General features: G+C 37.7%; 11 protein-coding genes across 13 annotated transcripts; 6 read left to right on the top strand and 5 right to left on the bottom strand.

Annotated features, from left to right (window-relative positions):
* The first annotated feature begins 6 nt into the window (after positions 1-6).
* Gasu_21480 (50S ribosomal protein L24 (mitochondrial)) lies at positions 7-1,523 on the top strand. The gene is made up of 3 exons (XM_005706937.1): positions 7-496; positions 548-696; positions 748-1,523. The coding sequence occupies exons 1-3, from the start codon at positions 99-101 to the stop codon at positions 837-839; spliced, it is 639 nt and encodes a 212-aa protein (XP_005706994.1). The 5' UTR covers positions 7-98; the 3' UTR covers positions 840-1,523.
* Positions 1,524-1,535: 12 nt separating this feature from the next.
* Gasu_21470 (hypothetical protein) lies at positions 1,536-3,566 on the bottom strand. 2 transcript variants are annotated; one of them, XM_005706936.1, is made up of 2 exons: positions 3,342-3,566; positions 1,536-3,287 (listed from the first exon to the last, which is right to left on the bottom strand). In XM_005706936.1, the coding sequence occupies exons 1-2, from the start codon at positions 3,499-3,501 to the stop codon at positions 1,687-1,689; spliced, it is 1,761 nt and encodes a 586-aa protein (XP_005706993.1). In that variant the 5' UTR covers positions 3,502-3,566; the 3' UTR covers positions 1,536-1,686. The 2 variants fall into 2 exon arrangements, with proteins under 2 accessions (XP_005706993.1, XP_005706992.1); XM_005706935.1 differs by having other exon boundaries at positions 1,536-3,566.
* A 160-nt stretch (positions 3,567-3,726) lies between these two features.
* Positions 3,727-5,661, top strand: Gasu_21460 (RNA cytosine methyltransferase). The gene is made up of 2 exons (XM_005706934.1): positions 3,727-5,228; positions 5,285-5,661. Exons 1-2 carry the CDS (start codon positions 3,776-3,778, stop codon positions 5,548-5,550), a joined length of 1,719 nt encoding a protein of 572 aa, XP_005706991.1. The 5' UTR covers positions 3,727-3,775; the 3' UTR covers positions 5,551-5,661.
* A 4-nt stretch (positions 5,662-5,665) lies between these two features.
* On the bottom strand, positions 5,666-6,826 carry Gasu_21450 (nucleotide-sugar transporter, DMT family). The gene has a single exon (XM_005706933.1). It carries the CDS (start codon positions 6,766-6,768, stop codon positions 5,695-5,697), a length of 1,074 nt encoding a protein of 357 aa, XP_005706990.1. The 5' UTR covers positions 6,769-6,826; the 3' UTR covers positions 5,666-5,694.
* A 190-nt stretch (positions 6,827-7,016) lies between these two features.
* On the top strand, positions 7,017-8,461 carry Gasu_21440 (uncharacterized protein). The gene has a single exon (XM_005706932.1). The coding sequence runs from the start codon at positions 7,116-7,118 to the stop codon at positions 8,334-8,336; it is 1,221 nt and encodes a 406-aa protein (XP_005706989.1). The 5' UTR covers positions 7,017-7,115; the 3' UTR covers positions 8,337-8,461.
* Positions 8,462-8,466: 5 nt separating this feature from the next.
* Positions 8,467-8,961, top strand: Gasu_21430 (uncharacterized protein). The gene is made up of 2 exons (XM_005706931.1): positions 8,467-8,758; positions 8,825-8,961. The coding sequence occupies exons 1-2, from the start codon at positions 8,584-8,586 to the stop codon at positions 8,932-8,934; spliced, it is 285 nt and encodes a 94-aa protein (XP_005706988.1). The 5' UTR covers positions 8,467-8,583; the 3' UTR covers positions 8,935-8,961.
* Positions 8,784-10,116, bottom strand: Gasu_21420 (general transcription factor IIIA). Of its 2 annotated transcripts, none has more exons than XM_005706929.1 (1): positions 8,784-10,116. In XM_005706929.1, exon 1 carries the CDS (start codon positions 10,095-10,097, stop codon positions 9,000-9,002), a length of 1,098 nt encoding a protein of 365 aa, XP_005706986.1. In that variant the 5' UTR covers positions 10,098-10,116; the 3' UTR covers positions 8,784-8,999. The 2 variants fall into 2 exon arrangements, with proteins under 2 accessions (XP_005706986.1, XP_005706987.1); XM_005706930.1 differs by having other exon boundaries at positions 8,966-10,116.
* Positions 10,117-10,125: 9 nt separating this feature from the next.
* Gasu_21410 (acyltransferase) lies at positions 10,126-11,246 on the bottom strand. The gene has a single exon (XM_005706928.1). It carries the CDS (start codon positions 11,238-11,240, stop codon positions 10,194-10,196), a length of 1,047 nt encoding a protein of 348 aa, XP_005706985.1. The 5' UTR covers positions 11,241-11,246; the 3' UTR covers positions 10,126-10,193.
* Positions 11,247-11,256: 10 nt separating this feature from the next.
* Positions 11,257-12,565, top strand: Gasu_21400 (GTP-binding protein). The gene has a single exon (XM_005706927.1). The coding sequence runs from the start codon at positions 11,266-11,268 to the stop codon at positions 12,532-12,534; it is 1,269 nt and encodes a 422-aa protein (XP_005706984.1). The 5' UTR covers positions 11,257-11,265; the 3' UTR covers positions 12,535-12,565.
* A 10-nt stretch (positions 12,566-12,575) lies between these two features.
* On the bottom strand, positions 12,576-13,926 carry Gasu_21390 (uncharacterized protein). The gene has a single exon (XM_005706926.1). The coding sequence runs from the start codon at positions 13,898-13,900 to the stop codon at positions 12,602-12,604; it is 1,299 nt and encodes a 432-aa protein (XP_005706983.1). The 5' UTR covers positions 13,901-13,926; the 3' UTR covers positions 12,576-12,601.
* Positions 13,927-14,306: 380 nt separating this feature from the next.
* Gasu_21380 (molecular chaperone HtpG) lies at positions 14,307-16,713 on the top strand. Its single transcript, XM_005706925.1, has one exon. The coding sequence runs from the start codon at positions 14,361-14,363 to the stop codon at positions 16,686-16,688; it is 2,328 nt and encodes a 775-aa protein (XP_005706982.1). The 5' UTR covers positions 14,307-14,360; the 3' UTR covers positions 16,689-16,713.
* The last annotated feature ends 3 nt before the right edge of the window (positions 16,714-16,716 follow it).

The raw sequence follows: 16,716 nt of genomic DNA, 5'->3' as shown, positions 1-16,716 counted from the left end.
ACTTGCAACAGAAAAAGAAATGACAAATCCTCTCGATGATTCCTTTTAAGAATTGTTTTTCTTGGGACTGAAATATTTTTGGCATAGTTGGAGTAGTCATGGTCCATCAGTCTGCCCTGTTGTTGTTCACTGCAAGAATGGCTAGAGTTAGTAGGAACTTACCGCGAAAACGAGTTCTCCGAGGAAAGTTGTCGAAAGAGATTAGCGACCCTATCGATTCTTGCGTGACGGAGATACGCTTTGCCAAAAAGGTTAAGCACCGTTTGGAGCCTTGGAACTTTTTACCCGGTGATACAGTGGAAGTTTTAAATGGTCCTGAGAAGGGTAAACGGTCTCGTGTTTTGTTGTCACTTCCTGAATCCAATGATCTCGTGATTGAAGACACCAACGTTCAAACAGTATTGAGGTTGAAAGACAATGGTAACGAAACAGAGGAAGTGAAAACAGAACATCCTTTGAAAGCTTCCAGAGTGTCTTTGGTTTGTCCAGAAACAGGGTATGTGGACTCAGAGACACTGTTTTAACTACTCTCACTTGAACCACTTAGGAAGCCAACCGATGTTGTTTATCGTTATTTGGAAGATGGGACAAGAGTTCGAGTTGCAAAGGTTTCTGGAGCCATTGTACCTTATCCTCAGTTAGCAACAAATGTAGAAAAGGGCAAAGAAAAGAAACCAGATGAAATGAAAGTAGACAGTAAGTCTTTTGGTTGTTGTCCAGTGAAAGCTAACCCAACTTGCGACATAGATATATACTTGTGTACTCCTCCTGAAAAGGCTGTCAAGAAAACATTGGAAACCAAAGGTCTTGCCACTGTCATAGAAGTGGAAGATTTCTGAGTCTTGTATAATGAAGAGAAAAAAATTTCTTTGCCTCTGACGTAGTTAGTCTATTCCGCGTAGAATCTCTTTAAGCTCGTCTCGTGTAGCTTGCTTTTTAACTACTACAAAGAAGAGTGGAACCTTTGAAGGTTGCTTCTCATTTTGTTGCCCTTCAGAAGAATATTTCCGAATTTGCGTTAAAGCTATTCCTGTATGGGTTCTTAGATTTAAAGTTCTATTAGTTCTTTTTGGATCGTCCAGGCCTGTCATGAATACTTTACAAGACTTTATACATCCATTGGTGGAGCGTTGTCTTGTAGACAAGAATAAATGACTGGACAGGAAGCCCAAATGACTTTAGTATGAATATTTGTAAACTCTATAACGCATAATTGTCATGGTTACATTCTCAAGCAACTTTTGAAATAGTTCACTAGAAATTGGATACAATAGTTATCCAAGTGGAATTGAACGGATGTGTATATCATCAGTCTTTCTAAATGATAATCTCGAATGGTTGTGAATGACCAATGTTTCAAGATTCCATAGCAAAGTGGCTATAGAAGTGGTTGAATAGTAATAAACAAAGGGCTATTGATATTACGAGGACTAATCATTGTTTTCAAGTAACAACAATGAAATGCTGTGTATGCCTTATTTTGGTTGATGACAAATATCTAGAATAAATTACTCTCCATTCAATAGACTTTGCAGAAAAATGAAAGTGTCAAAGTCTTATTCTTTTACCAATCATGAACTTTGAAACATTCCAAGTCATATAGTCAACATACTTGAAACGACATTGAGAACAGGACAAGCCTAGCTATTAAAAATAAGCACAAATGATACAATTCTTGTTTTCAAATCATCTTTGTCTGGATAAAAAATTCTCAACATTTCTTTCCAACATGGACAATGGAACAGCTCCTGAACGAAGCACGCAATCATGAAATAATGGCCATGAAAACTTATCTTTCAATTGCTCTTGAGAAACTTGTAACAATTGAATAATTTTCATTTCTCCAACTTTATATGCCAATGCTTGGCCTGGCATAACCATATATCTGTCAATTTCTACTTGAATATCTACTTCCGTAATACCAGCATTTTCGCGCATATATTGTACCGAATCTTCTCTTGTCCATCCAAGTGCATGAAGTCCAGTATCTACAACGAGTCTACAAGCTCTCCAAATTTCTGCCAATAGTCTTCCCAATAAATCGTAATCATCCTCATATATATTCATGACATTTCCTAAATATTCCGCGTAAAGTCCCCAACCTTCTACATAGCCAATACAAAATCCTTGAACTTCCTTACGAATTCTTGGTAGATGATCCAACTCTTGTGCAATAGCAATTTGTAAGTGATGACCAGGAATACCCTCATGCAATGCCACTGCTTTCATTGCATAGAGCGGTCTTGTCGTAGGTTCCGATGTATTTCCATAAAATACTGCAGGTCTTGAACGGTCTTTTGGTGCAGGATAATAATGAGCTGGTGGAGCCGACTTTTCTCGATATGACTCAATGGGTTTGACCACCAATTCTGCTTTTGGAAGATTTACAAAATAGTCCGAAACTTTGTAGCGGATTTTTCCTAAAATGTCCTTGTATAACTGAATGATACTTTCTGCATCCTTTGCAAACAGTTGTGGGTTTTGTCGAAGCTGATTAATAAACGAGGCAAGTGAACCATCCGTTTGTTGTAAACGAGTTCGAACGAGATTGATTTCTTCGGATATTCTTTCGACCTCTTTCTTACCAATTGCGTGCAATTCTTCCGCTGTATAAGCTGACGACGTATAGTACTCTATGGCTCCTTGATAGATCGATTTGGAATCTTTCCAATGGACGATGCCAGCAGTTTGTCTTGCATTGGGTTCATATTCATCTTGTAAAAAGTCTGCCAACAATTTATAAGCAGGAAGAACACTCTTCTCAATGACGTGCTGCAAAGCTTCCGTACTTCCAACCCATTTTTCAAATGGAGCTGCTGCTGATTCAAAAAATGGCGAGTTTACTGCATCTTTTTCTCCTTGTGCCTTACATATCGAAATAAGAGCCTGTACTGATTCGATAGGCAACGTATAACCTGTTCGAATACCATAACGAAATGCTTCAATTATTTGGGTCACTTGCTTTGGAAACGCTTCTAGTCGAGCCAAAAAGCTTTCTATGTCTTCTTTGCTATTCCAAGGATGGAAATTACCAGCCAAGGGTAGCATAACAGGTGGACCAAAGATATGTGTAGTTGGAATTTCGTATCTATCAAAGGTTTCCAAGCTCAGAATAGATACTCTCAACATTTCACTCAAAAATTCATAATTATCCACTTCCGTTTCAGGAAGTAAGCTAGCAAGGTTCGATTGTGTCAGCTGCGTGTTCAACCGTTTTAACGACTCGTAGTGTTCCTCGCGAGCTTCAAAACTTAGATCCTTCAAATATGAATTCCAGCGATAGTCTCCTTTGTTTTCAATTGAGTTGTTTCGTTTTGGCAAAGAAGATTGCTTGCATATACCTATCATAGTTGCTGAAAGAGGGTCGTTGCGCATCTGTTCATCCCACAATTCTGCATAAAGTTTCCACAGCCATTGTACAGCCTTATTTTCATGATCGATAGCACAAGGCTCTGTGGAAGTAGGAACTTTTAAGCTTCTTGCACTGTTGGGGTCCAACATAAGTCTTGTATTTCCACAAAATCTATCAACAGATAAAGTCCAAATGTGAGGTTGGAATTTCAATATTCAATATATTCATCTCATATATTTTTTTATATAATGTTTTTACTTATCAAGGTTTGCCAAAGGCTCATGAAAGGTCTATCTTTCTAGTCATTGATTTCTTTTAAAGACCAAGTAACTATCGATATCATGAAACTATAAAATTTCCTAATATTGTAAAAGGCAGAACAACGTCGATCTACTTAATTCTCTCTCTCTCAATTGACACTCGATGGGAGGAACAGGACGAGCAAGACGAGCCAAACGTATCAGAAAGTTTGGTACTGGAGTACAAGAGAGCGTAAGAATAGTAAATAAAAAACTGAAATTATCTGAAGAGGATGCGTTACAACCAGATGTTCCCTTTAGGAAAAGACAGAAGAAGAAGAAGAACAAGCCGACTTTTGAAACCCCACGAGAGTATAATAAGAAACTGAAACAAGCAAAGAAAGACAACGCAGACCAACAGAATCTGGCAAGTACCAAAGAATTGTCAAGGGATAAAGAAAAATATTATGAGTCGCTTGAATCGCCGTTTGAAGTCACCAGTGACACAAACTCAGATACAGAGAACTTTGTGGTGGAACAAGAAGATAGTGCTTCCCAAGAATCTTCTTTATCAGGGAATATTGGAGAGACCAGTTTCTCTGATGAAGAGACCAAAAAGAACTTGTTCGAGGATGGATCAATGGAAGATAGTGGTACAGAAGAACTTGATATTGAGAGAGAAAATAGACTTTTGGAAGATGAAAAACGACTTGAAGAAGAGGATTCGAAAGCAGAATTTTTGTCTAATACTGTAGACAATATCGTGGATGCCGAACAAGTGGCGACTCTTTTTGACAACGATATACAGCGTTCGATTGCCGACAGAAAGTCACGGATAGCTCTGGTTGTACAAATCCTATCAGACTTTAAGAGTCGAAAAGATGGACTTCACTCGAGGTCGGAGTATCTTTCTTTATTAAAGACTGATATTGGTTATGTCTATGGCTATAATGCATTTCTTATAGAAGAATTTTTTGATATGTTTTCACCTTTGGAATGTATGGAATTTATTGAAGCCAGTGACAAACCTCGTCCTCTTGTTATAAGAACGAATACTTTGAAAACCAAAAGAAGACAGTTGGCTCAAGCACTTATTTCACGAGGAGTAAATGTCGATCCTTTGGAGAATTGGAGCAAAGAAGGCCTGGTGGTATATGAAAGTAGAGTTCCCATAGGAGCAACACCTGAATATTTAGCTGGATATTATATGATTCAAGCATCTTCTTCCTTTATTCCAGTATTGGCTTTGTCTCCTCAAGAAAAAGAAAAGATTCTGGATATGGCAGCTTCTCCTGGTGGAAAGACGACTTTTGTTTCAGCTTTAATGCGCAATACAGGAATTGTATATGCAAACGATTCTAATGCTGACCGTATAAAGTCTTTGGTTGCTAATATCCATCGTTTAGGAGTTGAAAACACAATCGTCTCTTGTTATGACGGTAGAAAACTTGTTTCCATATTACGAGATTTGGATCGCGTTTTATTGGATGCACCTTGTTCTGGTACTGGCATTATTTCTCATGATCCTTCCGTAAAGACTAGTAGAGATAGACCAGATATTCAAAGGAATTCAGTGATACAAAAACAACTTTTACTTGCTGCAGTGGATTGTTGCAACGCTCATTCAGCAACTGGAGGTAAGTTTTTTTTTTTGATATGCCATATGGTTTCCAAATATGAATATCATTACTAGGCATCATTGTATACTCGACTTGTTCCGTGTTGGTTGAAGAGAATGAGGCAGTGATTGACTATTGTTTAAAGCATCGTTTTGTGAAGGTAGTCTCAAGTGGTATCCCTTTTGGAATTCCTGGCTTTACGAAATATCGAGGAAAACAATTTCATCCTTCTCTTCAAGAAGCTCGACGATTCTTTCCACATATACATAATATGGACGGATTTTTTGTTTGTAAACTTAAAAAATTGAAGAGTGGAGTACGTTATAATGCAACTCAGTAACAAAATCATTTTGTGAGTAAGCATTTCGAGATTTTCGTATCTATTTAGAGTCTTGGAAGAAGAGAAGATCTCCAACTGTAAGAGTGTCATGATGAGTTGACGAGAACAAGTTTTCAGTCTGCTCTTCAAAGATGATTTGACTTTTCAATTGCTTCTCTCCGTTTTGGTTAGGGATGAGCCGGGTGAATGGCTATCCAAGTTGAAGTTACTGGAAGATGTGCGCATGAGTATGGGTACTTGTAGATACTTGGATAAACTAAATAGGAAGCCAGATAAGATGCCCATAATAACACCAACCCATGCCATAAAGGGAAGCTTTTCATGAAAGAAAATAGTTCCGATAATAATGGTTGGAACTTTGATAAAATTTCCAACAAAACTAAATGTTGCTCCACTTGTAGTTGCATTCACCCAAAAGACTGATATTTGAATCACTGTAACTGCAACGCCTGAAAAAGTAAAGGAAGCTTTAAATACAGAAGAGAGCTGGGACCAATCATAATATATTTGTTGTGGTTCCTTTTGTATCCATGCGAAGGGAGTTAATACAATAAAGGAGAGAAGATTGCCGTTCATTGCCTTGGCAATATTGGAATATCGAGTCTTTCCAATAAAGAATCTCAAAGAAGCTAACCAAAGAACATTGGATACTATACTCACTCCGGTCCAAAAATAACCTTGTGTAGAACTAACATCGAAATGAGCTGTCACTGCACTACTAAGGAATATAAGAATCATACTAAAATACTCCAAAGTGGAAACAACGTCTCCAAATAGGAATCTCTCGAGAAGTTTTGTGCAAATAGGAACTAGTGCTTTAAGCGAAGTTACTACAGGAATAGTTAGATATTCAAAAGCCTTCGCATTAGAATACAAATACAAGGAAGAAAAGAGTTGAGGAACGAATAGCCGACGGAGAAGTTGTAAGCTGAGTTTCGAGCTACTTAATAGTCCTAATAAGGTACATAAGGCCAAAAAGAGAGTCGATATAGCGTTTTGGACTACTATACAAGATATAGGAAACTGTCTTCCCTCCCCAGAAAATATGAGTTTGTTCATAAGAGTTACAGACATAGAACTTAAACCATAACAAAGACAAGACAGGACAGCTTCACTTTTTCCAAGCTGTCGAAAAACAGAAGATGATCCCGGCTTTTCCTCTCCAGAAGGGAGTATAGATATGATATTATTATGACTGCTTTCTTCTTGAGTGTTCATCAAACGGGATCCAAAATACGAAAAGAGCGATGTTTGGCTAATCAAATGATTCAAATAACTGTTAAGAAGTTTTTTATGCCCATTTTTGGTACATTGGACATTGGAAGGTTATGATCCTCTGTCAACCCAAAAAGTCGAGTTGTTATGAATAGTTTTTGTCACAAAGTAAGAAGGTAGAGAGATTGAATACTTATTCTGTACAAATCCCATCGTTATTGAAATATCTCATGTGGAACAGTCGACACCACATTGTGAATGAATGGGTTGTCCAATCACCAAATATTTTACATCATCCATAAATAATGATTCTCAACTTGACCATTCTTCTCTACACGACAAACTAGAATATGTCCTTGAAAGAGAAGCGCTGTTTTCAGTTGACACCTCTTATAACAGATGGGGAAGACCTATCCTCCGAGTTTTCAGGTTTGACTCTTCCTTCTACTGAAGAAAGGGAAAAAGATTGCTGGGAAGAAGAACACAACAACTTGGAGTACAACCAAGGTACTTGGAGTTCCTCAAAGAGACAAACTCGAAAACAATCGGAATTGGATGAAAGCAACACGTTTCAAAAACTTTCAGACAAGACTTTACGACCACAAAGCAACACGAAGTGGTTCACTGGCTTACATGGTTATCCAGATTCTCCAAGACCTCCTGGAACAAGCCTATTTAATGAGAATGTGTCGTTGAAGAAAAAGGATTGCAAAAGTAGTTTTCCCTTATGGGCACACCAAAGACGAAAACAGCTTGTACCTCAATCTCCCAAGCAAAACTTGGAAAACGTAGGAAGAAACTCCAAACGAAAGCCAAGTTTACGAGCACGTTTGATAAATAGATTTATCACGTCTACGAGAAGAGCAGTTCATGAATATGCTGCTGCAGCTACTGCAATAATATCTCCTTCGGGAGATATAGGTGACTCTGGTCGTTTCCAGAATGTCCATCGACATACTCAGGACGGAATGGAATCTACAGATATGGCAGGATATGGACAAAGCCTTTCTTTTCGTGTATCTAAAGAGCATAAATCATATACTCCTGTTTCGCCTTTTAGGAAACCTAGAATTTCTACTGATATTGAGTCACGTAGAAGAAGTAAATCATTTCCAGAGTCCTTTGTACAACATAACGAAAGTATACAGGAAGAGAATATGACAATGAGCCGCATTCGTTCGTGTTCTCAAGTCCTTGATGATGATGATTTTTATGACACAAAATCAGACGATTGGTTGCGTATTTCTGGTGAACATACAACTGTTAAGAATAGTCGTCGAATGCCGTTGGATGCTAATCGAGAATTTTCTCCTGTTAGTCCACATATCCAAGATGGTCTTCATGTTGAAGAGAATACGAGAGAACAGAATGATCCCATGGAAACTTCAAAAGTGGATGAGGAAGAAAAGGTTACAAAAGAAGAGGAAGAGAAGGATGAGGATGCTCACCAAACTGCAAAATATAAGAAGAAGATGAGCTTGAAATTAGATGTAGAGAATTTCACAGCTTTTTCGAGAGATTCTCGAATAGTTCCAGTGAAGACAAATAAGAAAAAAGGTCCCTTTGTATAAGTATTCTTTTGTTGACAAGTATTATGACTTTTCTACTTTCAGAACAGTATATAACTTTGATGGCATACTGTATAGACAAGAAACTTGTATCTCATCTCTTTTTCATTATCCAGAACAAAGTCATGGTATTGAAAGTAAGTAGCCAAGGAATCGTGGAAGATTCCAAAATCGGCATATCATTTCAAATATCCATTGGAGTTTCAAGTGGTGGTGGGCTTTTTCCAAGTGTATTGAATAAACTTGAAATATGATAGAAAATAATCCAACGGAAGGAAGCGACTCATTTTCGACAGAAGACTTGGTGCAACACAAGGAGAAGGAGTTGCAAACTCTTATAAAGGTTCGAGACCATACCCGAGAAATATGGGAACAACTCAAGTTGAGAATACAAACGTTTGAAAAGTATGAAACAATATTAGCTGGTAAGCAAAGAGTTTCTAAGAAAAATATTCTATTATGTTATTTATACAGTTTCTATTTGGATGAAGATTTGGCAGGAACTATATCACAATGGAAAGAAGTTTCTTGTTATAGTACAAACATCCTCGAGGGTAAAGAATACATAAAAGTACCTTTGGAAGATACAACAACACAGTAAAACTAGGTGGATTCCTTTGAAGATTCTTAAAGAATAATCAATGGTTTGGGTGAATAAATGAAATATTATGATTTTCCACATAACGCTTTCAAAACATGGGAATAGGTCATTTCTCTTTCGACGGAGGGTTCCCATCGTGACTCTATCACGGAGTTCTTTTGCTCCTTGTTAGCTTCTCTATCCTTATCATCATTATGAAGTTTTCGAACATGTCTTTGAAGAGATGACTCTAAAGTGAATCGTCTCTCACAAAAGGAACACTCAAAGAGATATTGCTTTTCATGTACTGCTCTCTCATGAACCATACAATTGTATGATGAAGTAAACTTTTTTGAGCAACTAGGAAAATGACAAGGAAAAACTTGTCGAACTTGGACAGACTCTTCATGGGTACTGAGATGTCGAAGCCAAGAAGAATATTTCGAAAAAGTTTTGTCACAGTAATTACAAGAAAACACAACCTTGTCATGTGCTTCTTGACAATGTGCAGACAATTCAGCATAGCTTCTAAAACCTTTGTTGCAATCTGGTACAGAACAAAAGTAAGGTAAGCAAGTCCACTCTTCAGGAACTTGAAATAGTAACGATGAGTTATTGCCCACATCAATCGAGTTTACACTTCCTTCATATTTGTTCTCAATATCTTCATAGTTACAAGTAGAATATATTGATGAATGAGAAAGGCAGTGTTCTGCTAACTGTCTCTTCTTTCGAAAAGCTCTTCCACAACAGGGAAAGGTGCAAGTAAACGCCATTTTGGCACTATGTGACCTTTCATGTCTCTGTAAACGTTGTTTAGTAGCAAACGATTGGGCACAATTGATTCGTGAACAAGTAAAAGGCTTCAACTCCTGATGACTCCACTCGTGCCGACGAAGATGATCTGAACGTGTGTATGATCTTCCACAACAAGGATAACTACAAATATAAGGTCGTTCTCCTGTATGTGTTCTTATATGTGCAATCCTTTTCGAACGAGTTCGATAACTCTTGCCACACCAATCACAAGTGAATAACGCCGTCGAGTCATCATTTCTGAACATTTTCAGATTCCAATCATGTGAGATGAGCCACTTTCTTTTCAGAAAACGATTGATATATATAAAGGCATCAATCGAATATTCTTTATTCATTTCATAAGAATACATTAAACTCGTTATCATTTGAGTATTTTGCCAAAAATGCGTTGTATAGAGAAAACTCAGTGTCCCTTTTACACAGACTTATTAAGCACAATCTCTACACCACTTTACCCATATTCAATTAGAAAAACGAATCAACTGGAATAACCAAATTAGCCCGACCAAAACCAAAAGGGACAATCCAAAGAAACAAACAAAACAAAAAAATAGATCCATCACAGATAATTTGTGGAAAGGAATGTTCGTTCCATCAAAATTTCCATTAGTTTTAAAGTTTTCCATTTGTTTGTCCTTCTCTTTATAGACTCTATAAAGCAATTCTTTCATTTCTTCTTCACTGTCGCCAATAAGTTGGATAGGTACTCTTTTTTGATGAACATGAACTACCCACTTTTGTCTACCAAACTGATGTCGAAATAAAATATCCGAAATAGAAGGACCCACTTGTCCTTGTAAGGAAGGATAACCGATAGTAATGTCATAACAAGCTCCAATATTGTCTCTTAAAGATGAAACGCTCGCACTAAATCCTCCAGTTTTTGGCAACAATACATTGTACAAAACAGGAAGATCATGTTTCTTGGCAAACTCTTGGGACTTTTCTCTTTTGTTCAGATTAAATCTTGTTCCTTCACAAAATATAATCAGCCAAAAAGGCCATTGTCCAGAAGCATCCGTTAAATAGGAAAATATGCGGCGGAAAATCTTACGATCTCTGTCCATATGCCGAGTAATAAATATACAAACTCTCACTAAAACTGCAGCTATTCCATAAAATGGAAAATAAGCTAGCGACTTTTTGGCAAAGAACTTGACGTCTCCATGTCTTCCAACTTGACGAGCAACTGAATAAAGAATTAAGGAGTCTGTCCAACTTTGATGATTACAAACTACAACTGCACTTTCTCCTCTAACAAACTTATCCCCTGTAATAACCAATTCTACCCCTGCTAGTCGTTCTACATAAAATATAAAATGAGACATCCATATGCGAAGAACAAACGACTGAAGTCGACGAGTAATATATTTTGCACGACAAAGCCAGCAAATCAACAACAAAATGGGTAATAGAACATCACACACGAGAATAACACAAAAAGTCATCCATAACAGAAATAACAAACCACTTGAGCGTGCAACAAACTTGGTTATGAAAGTAGGCATTGCTCGGCTCTAACAATGAGTCGAAATGATCATCGTTCTTTCAATGCGCTCACCGGTTCCTGTATTCTTCTTATCAAGTTGCTGTCTTAGAGTTTATATTCATAAAAATATTAGCCTCGGCAATGCTTTTTCTCAATCGGCTTATTTTTATTATTCCTCCAAGCGACGTCGTTTACATACAAGTTCACTTATCTCTATGACTTTGAAGAGTGGAATAGTTGGTCTCCCCAACGTAGGAAAGTCTACTTTATTCAATGCTCTGTTACAAAATTCTGTTGCTCAATGTGCCAACTTTCCATTTTGTACAATAGAGCCTAACGTGGGTATTGTTCCAGTACCAGATCCACGTCTTGAAGTTTTGCAAAAGTTGAACCACTCAGAAAAGGTCATTCCTACCTTTTTAGAGTTTATAGATATTGCAGGGCTAGTTGCAGGTGCAAGTAAAGGAGAAGGATTGGGCAACCGTTTCTTGGCGAATGTTAGAGAGTGTGATGCTATCTTACACGTAGTTCGCTGCTTTGAAAGTGAAGATATTGTACACGTAATAGGCTCAGTAGATCCTCTAAGAGACGTAGATATTATCAACACGGAACTTTCTCTTGCTGACTTTGCGCAAATTGAGAAAAAGTTGGAACGAATGAAGAGAAACAGAGCAGATTCTAAAACAACATTGGAAGTGGAAGCACTAGAAAGGGCCAAAGCAGCTTTGGACACTGGATGCCTATTGAGAAATGTAAACTTCACTAGTCAAGAAAAGGCATTCCTTGTACCATTACAATTATTGACACTGAAGCCTGTTTTGTATGCTGCCAATGTCTCCGAAGAAAGCTTAGCAACAGGAAATCCTTTTACGCAACTTGTATTTCGAAGAGCAAGAGAAGAAAATGCATCTGCCGTTGTAGTTTCTGCTCAAGTAGAATCAGAATTGGCTTCGTTGTCTGAACAAGAAAAGGTTGAATATTTACGTATATTGGGAGTACAAAGAGAGAGAATTGGTTTGTGTCTTCTAGTTCGTGAAATGTACACATTATTGGGATTGGAGACTTACTTCACTAGTGGACCAAAAGAAACTAGAGCTTGGACCATTAAGAAAGGAACTAAAGCACCTCAAGCTGCAGGTCTTATCCATTCAGATTTTGAACGTGGTTTTATTAGGGCAGAGACTATTTCATATGACCAAATGGTTGCAGTTGGTTCCGAGAAGAAAGCTAGAGAACAAGGATTAATAAGAAGCGAGGGAAAAGAGTATATTGTAGAAGAAGGAGATATTGTTCATTTTCGTTTCAATGTTTGAGTTGTATAAAAAGAAAGAGAAATAATATTTCGGAGGTAGGAAAACAAAACTAAAATATTTTCTATTTTCATGGCTGCAAGTCTTCTGTTGATTGCAATCCAAGTGCTCGAAAGAATTGTACAAACTGAATTCCACCATAAAGATTATTACCGAAACGAAGAAAGAATATACAAAACTTCAACAACCAATCAAGTCTCTGAACAAATAATATTCCACACAATCTCTCCAAACCTTCGACCATTTGGAAACGAGGATTAGCAGAAAGAAACATATAAGCACCCCATCCAAGACTATTAGCAATAATCGGAGGCAATCTTCTTCTTATTTGATAATGAGGTTGAAACTGCTTTCGTATTTGAAGCATTCCATAGGTAAGAACAGTTCCTACTAAGCCTGCACCAATACCAATTACAGAATATTGTATTCCAGACCATAAAAAAGACAAGCCACGTTGAAATATGTTATAAGGTCTATTTGGACTGGCTGCTTCAAACATATTGGCTGGTAGTTGGGATATTATGTTGACTAGAAAATGACCATTTCGAGTTGTTTGTAAAGTAGGAAATGGATTGGCAGGAGCCAACAGCCATACAAAAGTGGCTTCTACTACAAGTCCAATAATCATATCCGATAAGACATATTCCATTTCATCCAATATTTCTTTCTTACGAACCATAACTTCTCCAATAAGAGCAGTACCATTACCAACAATCTCTTGAACCATGACCTTGTATAGGAAGTCCTTATCAGCCAAGACGCGGTTGCGGAAGGAACGAAACAGGCGAAGTGCCCATCCTAGAAACGGATTTCGAAGTTGCAATAAAAAATAAGATAAAGTCGATCGAGAAATAACTCCTGTTTGAATGGCTCTCTTCACATCATCGGGCAAAGAATCGAAACTTGTTTTATAGGCCCTCAAAACTCCCTTCAAATCAGAATCAATATTCTTTTCTGATGCCTCGCAAAAGAATGAAATAGGCGAGTTTTGGTTTTCGGGATTGTCTTCTTCGTGACCTCCAAAACTATCCTGATTTCTTCCACCATTTCCGTTACCAAAGTCTCCTGGTGAACTCCCAAACGATGGTTGATCAGCTTCCTGTTTAGATTTCGGTAACGATGTATTCGAGGGAGGCTGCTTTGGACTATGACTTTTGTCTTCTTTGGAAGTTGCCTGTACGATGAAGAATAACCTTCCACGTTTAAGCTGCCGACGACGTGCTTCATGGACGAGCTGCCAAAACTTTAAACTCTCCAAGCTACCTTTGTTACCTTTTAAAAGTTCATCATTGTATGTTTTCGGTCTACAAAAGCCTAAACCTGCGTAGTTGAATGCTTGTATGACTCTTTTATTCTGTTGATTCGTCATGGAAAGATTCTCCTCCAATCAACAGAATATCATTTTCAAATGTCGATAAAACCTCTTTGGAGTCAATTGATCTATTATGAAAGACTAAGTTTTGTCTTCTTAAAGGCAAAAATTAATTTCTTTTTTGTGATTGGAACTAGTTTTCATGGCCAAAGAGGATATAATTGAGTTCAAATTATTATTCTCCCTATTTCCTATCACCCAAACAAGAGCTATAGAGTTACTATTTATAGTTTCACTCGTGAAAGAAAATTCCTCTAGTCTAAAGAATACATTGATTCCTAGTCCAAAACAAAAAGAAGGCAAGACTTTGTTGAAACCATTTCCTGGTGAATACCAAAGTTATCCTATAGCAAATGATGATCAGCTTGTCAGTGACGTTTCTAGAAGAGCAATTTAAGAAAAGATTTTGTACCGCTCGTCATTCACTGCGAGAGAAGAGCTTATCGATTTGGGCTTAATGGCTTTTGTTGGGTTTTCTTCCACAAAGTACAACACCAAAAGTACCCATATTATTCACTCACAAACCAATGTTAGTAAAAGGAATCCTTTCGCTTGTAGCCGCTGCCACAATTCTTGTTTCCTCGGTCAAAAACCGTTTGTCCCAAACCAGGGACGACGTCGATCTTACTTGACCATGTCAACAACTACTGAAGATACTGTTTCAGAAACCAAAGGGAAAACCTTTGAGTTTCAAGCAGAAGTTTCCAGAGTTATGGATATTATTATACACTCGTTATATTCTCATAAGGAGATTTTCTTGAGAGAACTGGTATCCAACTCTTCGGACGCTTGTGACAAAAGACGTTTCTTATCAGTTTCTGGAGGTTCTTCGGCAGAGAATCTTGAAATTAGAGTCAGAGCAGATAAGGATAAGAAGACATTGACTATTACAGATACGGGCGTTGGTATGACTGAACAAGAGCTAATAAGTAACTTGGGAAAGATTGCGGAATCTGGAACTAGCAAGTTCGTTGAAGCCTTGGGTCAAGGAAAAGCTGATGTATCGCTGATTGGGAAATTCGGTGTAGGCTTTTATTCAGCCTTTCTGGTAGCTGAAAGAGTTGAAGTTACTACTCGAAGCTTGCAATCAGAGAAGACCTATCGTTGGGAGTCTCACTCTGCAAAAAACTACACTGTTTCTGAAGCTTCGGAGCCTTTAGAAAGTTGTGGTACTCAGATTGTTCTGCACTTGAGAGACGATTCTGAGGAGTTTTTGGAACCCTTTCGTTTGGAGCAGTTGCTGAAAAAGTATTCCGAATACATAAGTTTTCCTATTTATTTATGGAAGAGTAGAACGGAATTTGAACAAGCAGAAGAGACATCAGAAGAATCCACAGAACAACAACAAACAGACTCTGAACAAAAACCAGAAAAACGACGTGTTCCTAAGACCGTATGGGACTGGGAGTTGGTGAATAAGAATAAGCCAATTTGGATGAGAAAGCCTAGTGAAGTTTCTAAGGAAGACTATGAGGAATTTTACAAGTCTATCGCTCATGCGTATGAAGAACCATTGACATATTCTCATTTTTCTGCAGAAGGAGAAGTTGAGTTTCGTTCCGTTATTTTTATTCCAAAAAGTTTGCCTTTTGAGTTATCTCAGGATATGTTTAGTGATCAATCCAAGAGTATACGACTTTATGTAAGACGAGTATTCATTTCGGATAGTTTTACCGATCTATTCCCTCGTTGGCTTACCTTCATTCGCGGTGTAGTTGATTCTGAAGATCTTCCGCTGAATGTTAGCCGAGAAATTCTTCAACAGAGTAGAGTGGCACGAATTATTCGAAAAAAATTGGTACGAAAGTCCGTAGATATGTTTGATGAACTTTCCAAACGCGATAATGATGATTATGAAACCTTTTGGACCCATTTTGGTAAATATATCAAAGTGGGAATCATTGAAGAAGATGAAAGGAGTATTCGTGATGAGCTTATTGGACTTTGTCGCTTCTTTTCTTCCAAATCTGGTGACAAGATGACATCTTTGGATGCCTATGTGTCTCGAATGAAGCCAAGCCAAAGACAAATATTTTATGTTACAGCAGAAAGTATTGCAGCAGCTCGTTCATTGCCTATTATAGAAAAGCTAAAAAGCTTGGATTATGAGGTTCTGTTTCTATCGGAACCTGTTGATGAATTTATGGTCAACAATATTCCATCTTTTAAAGGAAAACGTGAAAAGGAAGAAAATGGAGAAAAGAAACAAGTTGAAGAAGATTATCGTTTGATAAATGTTGGTAAGGAAGGAGAGACTGTGGATTTACCCGAGTTGAATGAAGAGAAACCCAATGAAGAAACTTCTAAAGAGTTGGAACCTTTAACAAAATGGATGTCGGAACTTTTAGGAAAGCGCGTGAGCAGAGTTGTTAGTTCTTCATTGTTGACAGATTCGCCATGTGCAGTTGTTCAAAGCAAAATGGGTGTTTCTCCTACTATGCAACGTTTCTTACGTGTTCAAAAAGGGGACTCGGATCGAATGAGTGCTTTTATGGAAGCGCCAGTGTTGGAACTCAATCCTAAACATTCTGTCATTCGTTCCTTACTAGATCAAGTCAAGCAGAATCCTGAATCATCAAATACTCGTGACTTGGGAATGCTTTTGTACGAAACCGCATTATTGACTTGTGGATATTCCATTGAAGAACCTTCTTCTTTTGCCAAGAGAGTAAGCAAAATGATGAACTTAGCCTTTTCTGAAAACGGTCATTCTAACGACCAGAACCACAATCATACGAGTTCAGAAACTCCCGTAGTGGAAGTTGTCCAAGACAGCAATACTTGATAGGAATAAAGTTTGCATAGAATGTTTG

Source organism: Galdieria sulphuraria, assembly GCF_000341285.1.
Source record: "Galdieria sulphuraria unplaced genomic scaffold scaf_15, whole genome shotgun sequence".
NCBI lineage: Eukaryota > Rhodophyta > Bangiophyceae > Galdieriales > Galdieriaceae > Galdieria > Galdieria sulphuraria.
Note: the sequence above shows the minus strand (reverse complement) of the source record. Positions and strands in the feature narration are given on the sequence as shown.